This window comes from Panthera onca, chromosome D1, assembly GCF_046562875.1.
Source record: "Panthera onca isolate mPanOnc1 chromosome D1, mPanOnc1 haplotype 2, whole genome shotgun sequence".
NCBI classification, from domain to species: Eukaryota; Metazoa; Chordata; class Mammalia; order Carnivora; family Felidae; genus Panthera; species Panthera onca.
The window spans coordinates 3,240,650-3,251,776 of NC_138348.1; the positions used below are offsets into that span (position 1 = coordinate 3,240,650).

Consider the following 11,127-nt stretch of genomic DNA (forward strand, 5'->3'; position numbering starts at 1 on the left):
GTTTGTAAGTTGGAGCCCTGGGTCGAGCTCTGTGCTCACAGCATGGAGTCTGCTTGGGAGTCTCTCTCTCTTCCTCTTTTTCTGCCCCTCCCCTGCACTCTCTCCCTCTCTCTCAAAATAAATAAGCAAACTTAAAAAAAAAAAAACAAGGTATAACATAAGGACCAAAAGAAAAAAAGAACAGACACAGACCAGGAGGAGACCCATAGACTGGAATTACTGGATGCAGATGTCAACTGTTCAAAAACATATTTGACAAATGGGAAATTTTCAGAGAATCAGAACAGATTCTAAAACTGAAAATTATTGTAGCTAAAATTAAGAACTCAATCTGTGGGCTTAACATCAGACTAGACATGGGTGAAGAGAGACTCAGTGAACTGGAAGATAGGTCAGTAAAAAAATATACCTAGACAACAGTCAGAGGAAAAAGTCAAGAAAATAGAGGAGCCCGAGAGACACACAGGACATGGTAAAAAGGTCCAATGAGAACCCTCAAAGTAGAGGAAACACAGAATGGGGAGTACTAGATCCCTACAGAGATAAGAGTCAAAACTTTTCCAAAACTGATAAAAGAACCAATACAGTGACTCCACAAAGAATGCCTGAGGGAAAAAGATGTTAAAAGTCATGAGAGGAAAAAGATACCACCTTCCATGGGACAACAACACTAGCAGCTGACTTTTCAAGAAAAGGAAAGGAAGCCAGATGATGGATTAGCATCTATAAAATGTTGAACAAAAATAACCACCGACCTGGAAGCCTTTACCTAACAGAAACGTTCTTCAAAAGTGAAGGCAAAGTAAAGATTGTTTTGGGGGGGAAAAAAAAAGGACAACTCACCAACCAAAGACACGAACCAAAAGAAGTATTAATGCAGCTCTTTGAGGAAAAGAAGTCTCTGACAGAAACATGAAAAAACAAGGAGTGCAGAACAACTTCACAACAGAAAGGGTAACTATGAGAACAAATCGTAACAAGCATTAACTGCACAACGGCCAAAACCAATCTAAAATTTAAAAATATTACACGACAAAGAAGGTGAAGGGGAGCTCAGTGCAGTTCAAGTGTCAAAGGAAAGAGCAGGGTCAGGGAAGGAGTGCAAATACTGAATCAGGCATAAGTTTAAAATGCACCCGCATCTAGCAATATATATATATTCCAATAACCTAACAGAGAAGAATACAATTAAAAAATACATCATACTTCTAAAAGAAGGCCAGAGAGGGGTACCTGGTGGCTCAGTTGGTTGAGCGTCCGACTCCGGCCCAGTCATGATCTCACAGTTTGTGAGTTCGAGCCCCACGCCGGGCTCTGTGCTGCCAGCTCAGAGCCTGGAGCCTGCTTCGGATTCTGTGTCTCCCTCTCTCTCTGCCCCTCCCCAGCGCATGCCCGCACTCTGTCAAAAATAAATTTAAAAAACTTTAAAAAAAAAATTAAAAAATAAATAAATAAAAGAAGGCCAGAGAGAAAAAGAACACAGAACAGGTGGGACAAAGAAGAAACTAGTAATACGGTACATGTAAACCAACGTATCAGTCATTACATTTAAACAAACACTCCAAGCAAAAGGTAAAGACTGTCAAATTCATTAAAATAAAACTAAGCATACACCGTCCACAAAGGTCCACCTTAAAATGTAAGATCACAGACAGATGAAAGTAAAAGATACCCAAAACCCTACCGAAGAGAGAACTGATGTGGCAAATAGGACCAGGCAATAAAGGAACCTCTAAAGCAAAAAACATTACTAGAGACAAAGAAGAACATTTCGTGATGAAAGTTCCATCTACCAAGAAAACAAGAGTTCTAAATTTGAATGTACCTAATAGCGCAATCTCAAAATACATAAAAATTGACAAAAATAGAAAAGGAAAAATAGCCACATCCATAATCACGATGGGAGACTTGAAGATACATCTCTCAGTATCTGACAGAACCGACAACAACAGAAGAATCAAGGGAGGAGGACGGGGCTGCCCAATATGCGGTCACGTGCTTTATTTTAAGTACTTGAAATGAGGCTCCTCCAAACTGCGATGTGTGGAAAGTATAAAATGCACACCATATTTTAAAGACAACATGATAAAAGAGAATACAAAATATTTCATTAGCTTTTTCTCACGCTGACTATACACCGAAATGATATTTTGGATATGCGTGTTAGTAATATTATTAAACTCATTCTCACCTATTCCTTACTTGATTTAAAGTGGTTACTAGAGGGGCGCCTGGGTGGCGCAGTCGGTTAAGCGTCCGACTTCAGCCAGGTCACGATCTCGCGGTCTGTGGGTTCAAGCCCCGCGTCAGGCTCTGGGCTGATGGCTCGGAGCCTGGAGCCTGTTTCCGATTCTGTGTCTCCCTCTCTCTCTGCCCCTCCCCTGTTCATGCTCTGTCTCTCTCTGTCCCAAAAATAAATAAAAAACGTTGAAAAAAAAAATTAAAAAAAAAAAAATAAATAAAATAAAGTGGTTACTAGAATCTGAATTACGTCATTAACAAACTTCATCTAACCTATAATTATAGAATACTGCATTCCCCACAATACACATTATTTTCACGTGCCCAAGGAACAGTTAATGAAAATGAATATATGCTAGGCCATTAGGAAAGTCAACTCATCCCAAAGGACTGAAATACTGCAGGGCGTATTTAGGGATTGCATTAGATTAACAGTTTATATCCTCCCAAAATTCATCACCCCCAAAGTGATGGTATGAAGACAGGGAGACTTCTGGTGGTGACCAGTCATGGGCGGCTGAGAGAGCACCGTCACCCCTGCCACCACATGAGGACAGGGAGAAGCAGGCTGTCGATGAACCAGGAAGCTGCTCTCACCTGACACTGAATCTGCAGACGCCTTGATCTTGAGAACTTCCCAGTCTCCTGAACTATAGGAAAGAAGCTTCTGTTGCTTATTAGGCAGCCAGCCTATGGTATTTTGTTACAGCCACCCAAAAACACTGAGACAGATACCTTCATGGAATTAAGCTAGAAATCAGCACAAAGAGAACGAGAAAATCCCCCTAAACATCAAGATGCGATATGCTCCTAAAAATTGTTATGAATTAAGAAAAAGATGCCACAATGAAAGTTAGAAAATAGTTTCACATAAAAGACAATAAAACTCTGGCTTATCAAAACTTGTGAGATAAAAAAAAAAAAAAAAAAAAAAAAAAAACTTGTGAGATCAATAAAGGTGTGCTTAAAGGGAAACTTACAGCTTTAAAATACACATATTATAGGGACACTTGGGTGGCTCAATCGGTTGGTGACCAACTCTTGATTTCAGCTCAGGTTATGATCTCAGTGCCACGGGATCAAGCCCTGAGCCAGGCTCCGCACTGAGTGAGGAGCCTGTCTGAGATTCTCTCTCTCTCCCTCTGCCTCTCTCTCCCCTGCTCACATTCTCATTCTAAAATGAATAAACAAACAAGCAAATAAATAAAATACATATACTGGAAGAGAATAAAGGCTAAAAATCAAATTAAATATTTAGTTCAAGAACTAGAAAAAAGAACAGCAAACGAAAACAAAGTAGACAGAAGAAAAAACAGACCAGAAATTAACTCAATAGAAAACAAATATTAAATAGCAGAAATCAAAAGGGCACCCAAGTTGGTTCTCTGAAAAAGAGACAAAGCACAAATTACCAGTATCAAGAATTTTTAAAAGGAAGTATCACAACAGATGCTGCAGATAGGAAGGATACTATAAACTACACTTATTACTTGGAAAGTCTGGGTGGTCTGAGCAAATTCCTAGAAAACAAAATGCCTTATCTAAACAGACACAAGAAGAAATATAAAATCAGAAAAATCATATTTCTACAATAAAAAACACACATCTGAAATTAAAAACCTTCTCACAACTGCACCAGCAGGTTTTGCCTATCAATTCTTCCAAAAAGTAAACACAAAAAAATTCTTCTGGGAAAGCACAAGGTGTGCTTCCTCCCTTGTTTTATGAGAGCAGCACAACCTTAACCCCAAACCCCAGCAAGGCCGGTACCAGAAAGTACGACTGAAGACCCGCCTCTCTCATGAATACAGATGCAAGAATCCTAAGCAAAATATTAACAAATAAAATCCAGTGAAAAGAGAATACATATTCTTGGGATTATTCTAGAAGGACAAAAACATTTCTAAGTTAAACCACAACATTATAAAAAAAAAAAAAAAAAAAAAAACCACTTGTCCCAAAAGATGGAGAAATCACATTTAAGAAAATGTAATATAATTGATGATTAAAAAAAAAAAAACTTAGGAAACTAAAAATAGAGGAGAATTTTCATATTTTGGTAAAAGTATCTACCAATGAAGCCACGGCAGGTGTCATATGTAGTGGTAAAATACTGAAAGCTTTGGGGCACCTGGGTGCCTCAGTCAGTTAAGTGTCCAACTCTTGATTTCAGCTCAGGTCATGATCTCACAGTTTGTGAGTTCGAGCCCGACATCAGACTCCGTGCTGACAGTGTGGAGTCAGCTTGGGATGCTCTCTCTCTCCCCTTCTCTCTCTGCCCTTACCCCATGCACTCTCTAAATAAATAAATAAGTAAACTTTAATAGATCACCTTGCTGGAAACCAAAGCAAAAATGAACTATTGGGACCTCATCAAAATAAAAAGCTTCTGCGCAGCAAAGGAAACAATCAACAAAACTAAAAGGCATCCGACAGAATGGGAGAAGATATTTGCAGGTGACATATCAGATACAGGCTTAGTATCCAAAATCTATAAAGAACTTATCGAACTCAACACCCAAAACACAAATAATCCAGTGAAGAAATGGGCAAAAGACATGAGCAGACACTTTTCCAAAGAAGACCTCCAGATGGCCGACCGACACATGAAAAAATGCTCCACATCACTCATCATCAGGGAAAGACACATCAAAACCGCAATGAGATACCACCTGACACTTGTCAGAATGGCTCACGTTAACAACTCAAGCAACAACAAATGTTGGTGAGGATGTGGAGAGCGAAGATGTCTTTTGCACTGCTGGTGGGAATGCAAACTGATGCAGCCACGCTGGAAAACAGTAGGGAGGTTCCTCAAAAAATTAAAAATAGAACTACCCTACGACCCAGCAATTGCACTACTAGGTATTTATCCAAGAGATACAGGTGTGCTGTTTTGAAGGGGCATGTGTACTCCCATATTTATAGCAGCACTATCGACAATGCCCAAAGTATGGAAAGAGCCCAAATGGCCATCGATGGATGAATGGATCAAGAAGATGTGGTGTATATATATATACACAATGGAGTCTTACTCGGCAATCAAAAAGAATGAAATCTTGCCATCGGCAACTACATGGATGGAACTAGACTGTATTACGCTAAACGAAATTAGGCAGAGAAAGACAAATATATGACTTCACTCACATGAGGACTTTAAGAGACAAAACAGATGAACATAAGGGAAGGGAAGCAAAAATAACATAAAAACAGGGAGGGGACAAAACAGAAGAGACTCATAAATATGGAGAACAAACTGAGGGTTACTGGAGGGGTTGTGGGAGGGGAGATGGGCTAAATGGGTCAGGGGCACTAAGGAACCTACTCGTGAAATCATGGTTGCACTATACGCTAACTAACCTGGATGCAAATTTTTAAAAATTACTTAATTAAAAAAATCACCTTGCTAATAAAAAAAAAATACCAAAAGCCTTTTCTCCAATATCTGGAAGGAGACAAGGACACCTATTCTCACCACTTCCGTTCAACACTGTACCGGAGGCCCTGGCCAGTACAAGGCAAGAAACATAAAAATGGTCATACTACTTGGAAAAAACAAAAGAAAGTTACCAAAAGGCAACACTGAGAGAATGGAAGGCAGACACACACGAGAATGTGAAAACATCTGCCATTCACAGATGTTCAAAATACATAGAAAGAATTCCTTCGAATCAATAAAAAACAAAACAGACAACCCAATCATAAAATGGGCAAAAGGCAATTATTTCACAAAAGAAACCCGCAAGTGGCCCAGAAGCACACGGGGGGCGGGTCCCGAGGGAGCAGCACGTTCACACCACACCTCCCGGCACCTGAGCCCCAGCACACAGCTCGCACACGAGAACCGGCACCAGCAGGCATCAGCCAGCCCCGAGCACCCGCGCACCGTTGCTGGCGGGGAACAGACACACGTGCCACCACTCACGCCCTGCTCCGCCGAGCACACCCTACAGAGATGTACGCGGATCCGCGGGGCAGCCTCTGCACAAACCGCAGCACCCGCGGGAGAAAGAATAAACCGTGCTGTGCTCGCACACCGGGCCCTCGACGGCAGGGGAGGACCGGCACAGCCACACGAGGCAAGCAGGCGCATCGCGCACGCACAGCGCTGAAGGGTGAGCTCGTCGCGAAGCCAAGAACATGCCAAAGCAATCACTGGTGAAGGTCAAGACCGTGGTTAGCTCTGGGGGACGTTCGCCGGGAGTGGGCGGGAGTGGAATTCTGGGAAGCGCGGTGAGGTTCCATTTCTTCATCTAGGTGGTGGTTCCAAGAATGCGTTCCCCGAGTGAAAAGTTCACAATCGCGAATGTACATTTCAGTGAATTTTTCTGATTGTGTTACAGTTACAATTTTTTAGAGCATTACTACTCGCGTACACAACACGCCCACGGCACAAGTGCACTCACTTTACTTACATACCTGTCCGCCCACACTATCAGCTGCCAAACGTGAGACGGGGATCAGGAGAGGGAAAAGTCCGGAACAAGTTTACTCAACGGTTCCCGTGTTTCTGAAATGCTGGTCTCCGGTCCTCAGGGGAGGGGGGGGAGGCAGGGTGGTGGGGAGGTCCTCAGGTGGGGAGGTAGGGCGGTAGGGAGGGGGGAAGAAGGGGAGGTGGGAAGCCACCGTTGCATTCTCCACTCAGCGAAGCACTCCCAGGCTGAAAACAAATCACTGAGCGACTGTGTCACCACCCCCCTGGTGTGACAACCTCTACTGCACAAAACTGCTGTCCCTTCCATTCTGTCGTGATGTGGTGTGTGCTCAGCCTTCCAAAAATCTAGCTGCTCAAACACAGAAGCATTTCATATGCACTTCGGAGCACCACCTCAAGTTCCACTAAAACAAATACAATTACAAAACAAAGAAACAAAACTACGAAAAACAAAAACGTACAAGCCCAACGAAATCCTGGTAGAGCTTCACTTGGCCTGCGCTCTTGAGCTCGCGGAAATAAAACCTGGCCTAGACACCCCAGATGATTCGTGAGGCTCCTGTGAGAAAGCCGTGACGGTTCTCTGCCCCAGCAGAAAAGGAGCGCCACAGGAATAACGTCAGATTATTGTTGCTAAAAAGGAAATGCAAACGTTGGGCTCATCAGTCTTTCAGGAGAGCGGACCACAGCCAAGAAACGCATTCGGGCTAGCAATTATCCATTTACTACCTGCGCACTGCAGACCCGCACACGCGTGTATGCTGGCTCCTGGGCGAGCCGAGGGACACCAACACGGTGCGTGAACACCCAAGCAGCCCCCGTGCCTCCCGCACGCTCGGTGCCACTCACCTTCCGCCTGCCTGGGCGACGCTTTCGGCCCTCGCCTACCGTGACATCCTCGCTCAGCTCCGCCAGAAAAAGCCACGAAACGCCAGGCCCGGGGTAATCTACTCAGACCAACAACTTCAGTGTTCTCTCAAGCTTTACGATTCGCATCAGCCACAGGGAAAGTTCCAAAGGAATTAATCTCAGTCTCACAGCCCCCATAACAACTTCGGCTTATAAAACGCGGGTGTTCGTATAAAGATGGCCTGTGAAAATATCCTTCCTGGGAAATCGAGCCAGTCTGTCCATTAAATTTCATTAGAAAATTGGGAATCTGTGACAAAATCCGGGAGAAGTACACGTGCGGCAGGAAATGGCCTGAGATGACAGAAGAGAAGGCACCACGCAGCCTGGTTGCCTCACGGCCCTTTCCCAAAATCTCTAGGGCGGCGTCCCCCATCTCCGCGGTTCCTCCCGCTTCCCGAGGAAAGGGACAAGCGTTACGAGACGCACAGAGTAAAGCGCCTGACTTTAGAGCACCGCGGACTCTGTTCCCCGCCGGGGGGTCAACTCTGCCCGAATGTGACTTACGAAAACCAGGGCCACCACTTCACAGATGGTTACGCACGACACTCACCCAAGATATTAACACCACGAAAGCCGATACCGGGACACAACGTTTAGAAGGACAAAGTCTGAGAGGGTGCAGGTGAAAAGCATCCGTACCTGTGGAAGGGCAGTGTTGAGCTGTCTCTGCAAGGAATCTCTCTCGTGACCGACCTCGTGCAACTTCCCCTGGGTCAACGCCAGCGTTTCCTGAGTCTCCCGCAGCGTGTCCAGAAGACGGTCCCTCTCCTCCAGCATGGACACCATCAACTGCTCAAAGTGGGAATCTGCATCCGGCTGCGAAGGGGAGCCCGACCCGTGGGTCCCGCTTCCTCCGGGCGGGCCTTCTGCCTCACTGATGGTCGGCATCACCTCGCACATCATCTTGAAATGAAAGACCCAGGCTACAGTCATCAAGTGCAAACTAAAGGCTCCCACAAAGCTGCAACTTTACGGCTATCTGTAGCTAATAACTGAAAGGTTGGCGGCCTCGTTACTCTCAGAGCTGGCTGTTATGCTCCGAACAGACGAGAAGCCAGCCGGGAAAACACAAGGCCCAAGTGCCAGAGCACGCGAGATGAACACGTCTGTACGGACAATAATCCAGCCTAGGGGTAAAGACCCAAGCCTACCCCTCCCCTAAAGGACAAACCCTGTGGTATTTTGTTTGCAAAGCTGTACTTTCCAGTTGTTGAAAACAACTGTGCTTCTGTAAACTTTTTTTTTTTCTCCCGATTTCCCGGTGGGGGGAGAGAAAAAGTCAAAACCCGTGCCACCCAATCATTTTTCAGGAAGAGCACAGAAGGAGCATACAGCCAGTAAACCTGACAAGTACAAAATCCATCAGGCATCTTACAGGAATGTGTGCAGTCAGCTCCCGAGGAGGGCTGACGGCTCCCCGAATTCTCGGGCTGGATCTGGTGAAGCGCTAAAAGGAACCGGATTCCTTAAGGGCCGCGAAAGGTGTTTTTCAACGGCTGCAAACGTGCAACGGCCAGTCGACCTAACTTACGTAAGTTAACAGCCCGAAACAAAAAAGAGAGAGAGAGAGAGAGAGAGAGAAGAGGAGAAAGAAAACTTCCACAAATGAAGCAGGTCGCTCCGGCCGCGGGCGGCCAGGAAGGAAGGAAAAGTGAAAGGGGAGACTACGAGCCGCTCCGAAGGGTCTCCAACCGCACGCCGGCACGAGGGCCGGGGGCCGGTTCCCGAGGCTGCGCCCCGGACAAGGCGATGCCCAGGGCTGCGCGCCGGACGGCGACAACGACCTCCGCCCCACTCGCGGCCGCGCCGGGCGCCGCAGAGCCGCCGGACCCCGGGGCGGCGACAGCCGCCGACAACCGGAGCGCAGCCCGGGTCGCTGCTTCTCCCGGCCACAGGTCCTCGGGCCCCGCGCCCGGCGCCGGGGTGACCGAGTGACCGGGGCCACCGGGGCGCCGCGGTCAGGGGAGGGAGCGGCGCGCGGCCGCAGGAGCCCGTCCCTCGGGGCGCGTCCGCCGGGGGTCCCGGCCGGGGAAAGGGGGGGGGCGGGGGCTGACAGCGAGCGCCGAGCAGCCGCCGCGGGGAGGGGGCCGGCGCCCGGGGCGACCTCGGCCCCGCTCCGCCCCGAGCCCGCCTCGGTGTCCCGCTCCCTTACCTTGCTCGCCGGCGGGAGCGGGCGAGGCTCCGCGGCGGTCGCGGGCGGCTGCTCGCTCCGGGCGAGCTCGGGGCCCGACGAAGGCAGCCCGCGCCCGCGCCCGCCGGCCCCGGGCCCGCAGCCCCCAGTCACTAAGGCCGGCCCGCGGCCGGACACTGGCGGAGCGCAGGAGGAGCGGGCCCGGCTGCGCGTCGCCGGCGTCAACGTGCCCGACGTCGGGCGCGTCGGCGTGGCGTCAGCGCCGAGCGCCGCAGGCCGGCCCCGCCCCCTGCGAGGAGAGCAGCGGAGGCCGAGTGCGCAAGCGCCGCCCTCTCGGGTGGGCGGGGCGGGCCTCCCGGGAGCCGATTGGCTGGGTGCCGCCGGAGCCCCGCCCCTGCCCAGGTAGGGGGTCTCCCCGCGGGAGCCGCGGCTCGGGGCTGAGGTCCGGCTCCCCGAGGGCACCTGCTCCACGTGGCCTCCTACAGCCGCGGGGACGCCGAAGGCCGTTACCGAGCGTCCTCTGTGCATCAGGTTCTGCGCCAGACCCTTCCCAGACGCCACGTCCACACACCTCACCGGACGGCGCGCCCAGGCGCGAGTCACCTGCTGGCGGCGGCTCCTGGGGACCGAGCCACACAGGACGCACAAGGACACGCGGTTTCTATGTAGGGCCCCCTCTCCGAGGCTTACCTGCTATACCTGCGGAGGCCCAGGCGGGCCGCGCAGGATGCGGAGGCTCCTGGGCGCTGCGCGGGGAGTCCAGGCTCTGGAACCAGGCCCAGCTGGTTCAACTCCCAGCGCGTGCTTCAACCTGCAGTGTGGGCCTGGGCAACTCAGGAGAGCCCGCTGGGACTCGGCGCCTCATGTGCAGGATGGAAAAATGACACAGACCTGCCCCACGGCTGTTATCTCAAGGACAATCAGAGGGTGGTCATTCTCATCCTTGTCCTTATTCATATTCACGGTTTGCACTTAACCTTTTGAAAACACCTGTTACGAGCCAAGTGCCGCGCTAGATCTTGCAGACGCAGAGGATGATAGATACATCTTTAGCAATTTAAAGCAGATGCTCCTCCCCCTTCCCAGTTTGACGCCTGGAGCACAAACTCTTCACAAGGCAAAAGGTCAGAGCACTGCTGCCGGGCGCCACCGGCTACTGACTGCCCGTGGGGAGGCAGCCGGGAGCCCCTGAACTAACCCAAGTCTAAGTGAAATTGGCATGGGGAGCCCGTGAACCCTTCTAAGGCAGATGCCTCCGTTCCCGTTGTGAGCTCACCAAGAATGGGCGTTGCCTCCTATGGGCTTTATCTCCTTGGGTCCAGAACCACACCTTTCTTTCATTCACGTATCCATTCATTGAACAAACATTGACTACACATAAATATGAGTTTGCACCCCCCGACCCAGG

At 49.0% G+C, this 11,127-nt stretch overlaps 1 protein-coding gene across 8 annotated transcripts in view; it reads right to left on the reverse strand.

Moving 5' to 3' along the window:
* PPFIA1 (PPFI scaffold protein A1) overlaps window positions 1-9,947 on the reverse strand; it is a 90,926-nt gene extending 80,979 nt beyond the window's left edge. For 3 of the 8 annotated variants that reach the window (XM_081790215.1, XM_081790214.1, XM_081790213.1), the window contains exons 1-2: window positions 9,741-9,945; window positions 8,228-8,491 (exon numbers count right to left, since the gene is read on the reverse strand). In XM_081790215.1, coding sequence (XP_081646341.1) covers window positions 8,228-8,491 — 264 coding nt within the window. In that variant the 5' untranslated portion in view covers window positions 9,741-9,945. Of the gene's footprint in view, window positions 1-8,227; window positions 8,492-9,740 lie in introns of all 8 variants that reach the window. The other 5 variants (XM_081790219.1, XM_081790218.1, XM_081790217.1 and 2 more) reach the window with 3 other exon arrangements.
* Between the last annotated feature and the right edge of the window lie 1,180 nt (window positions 9,948-11,127).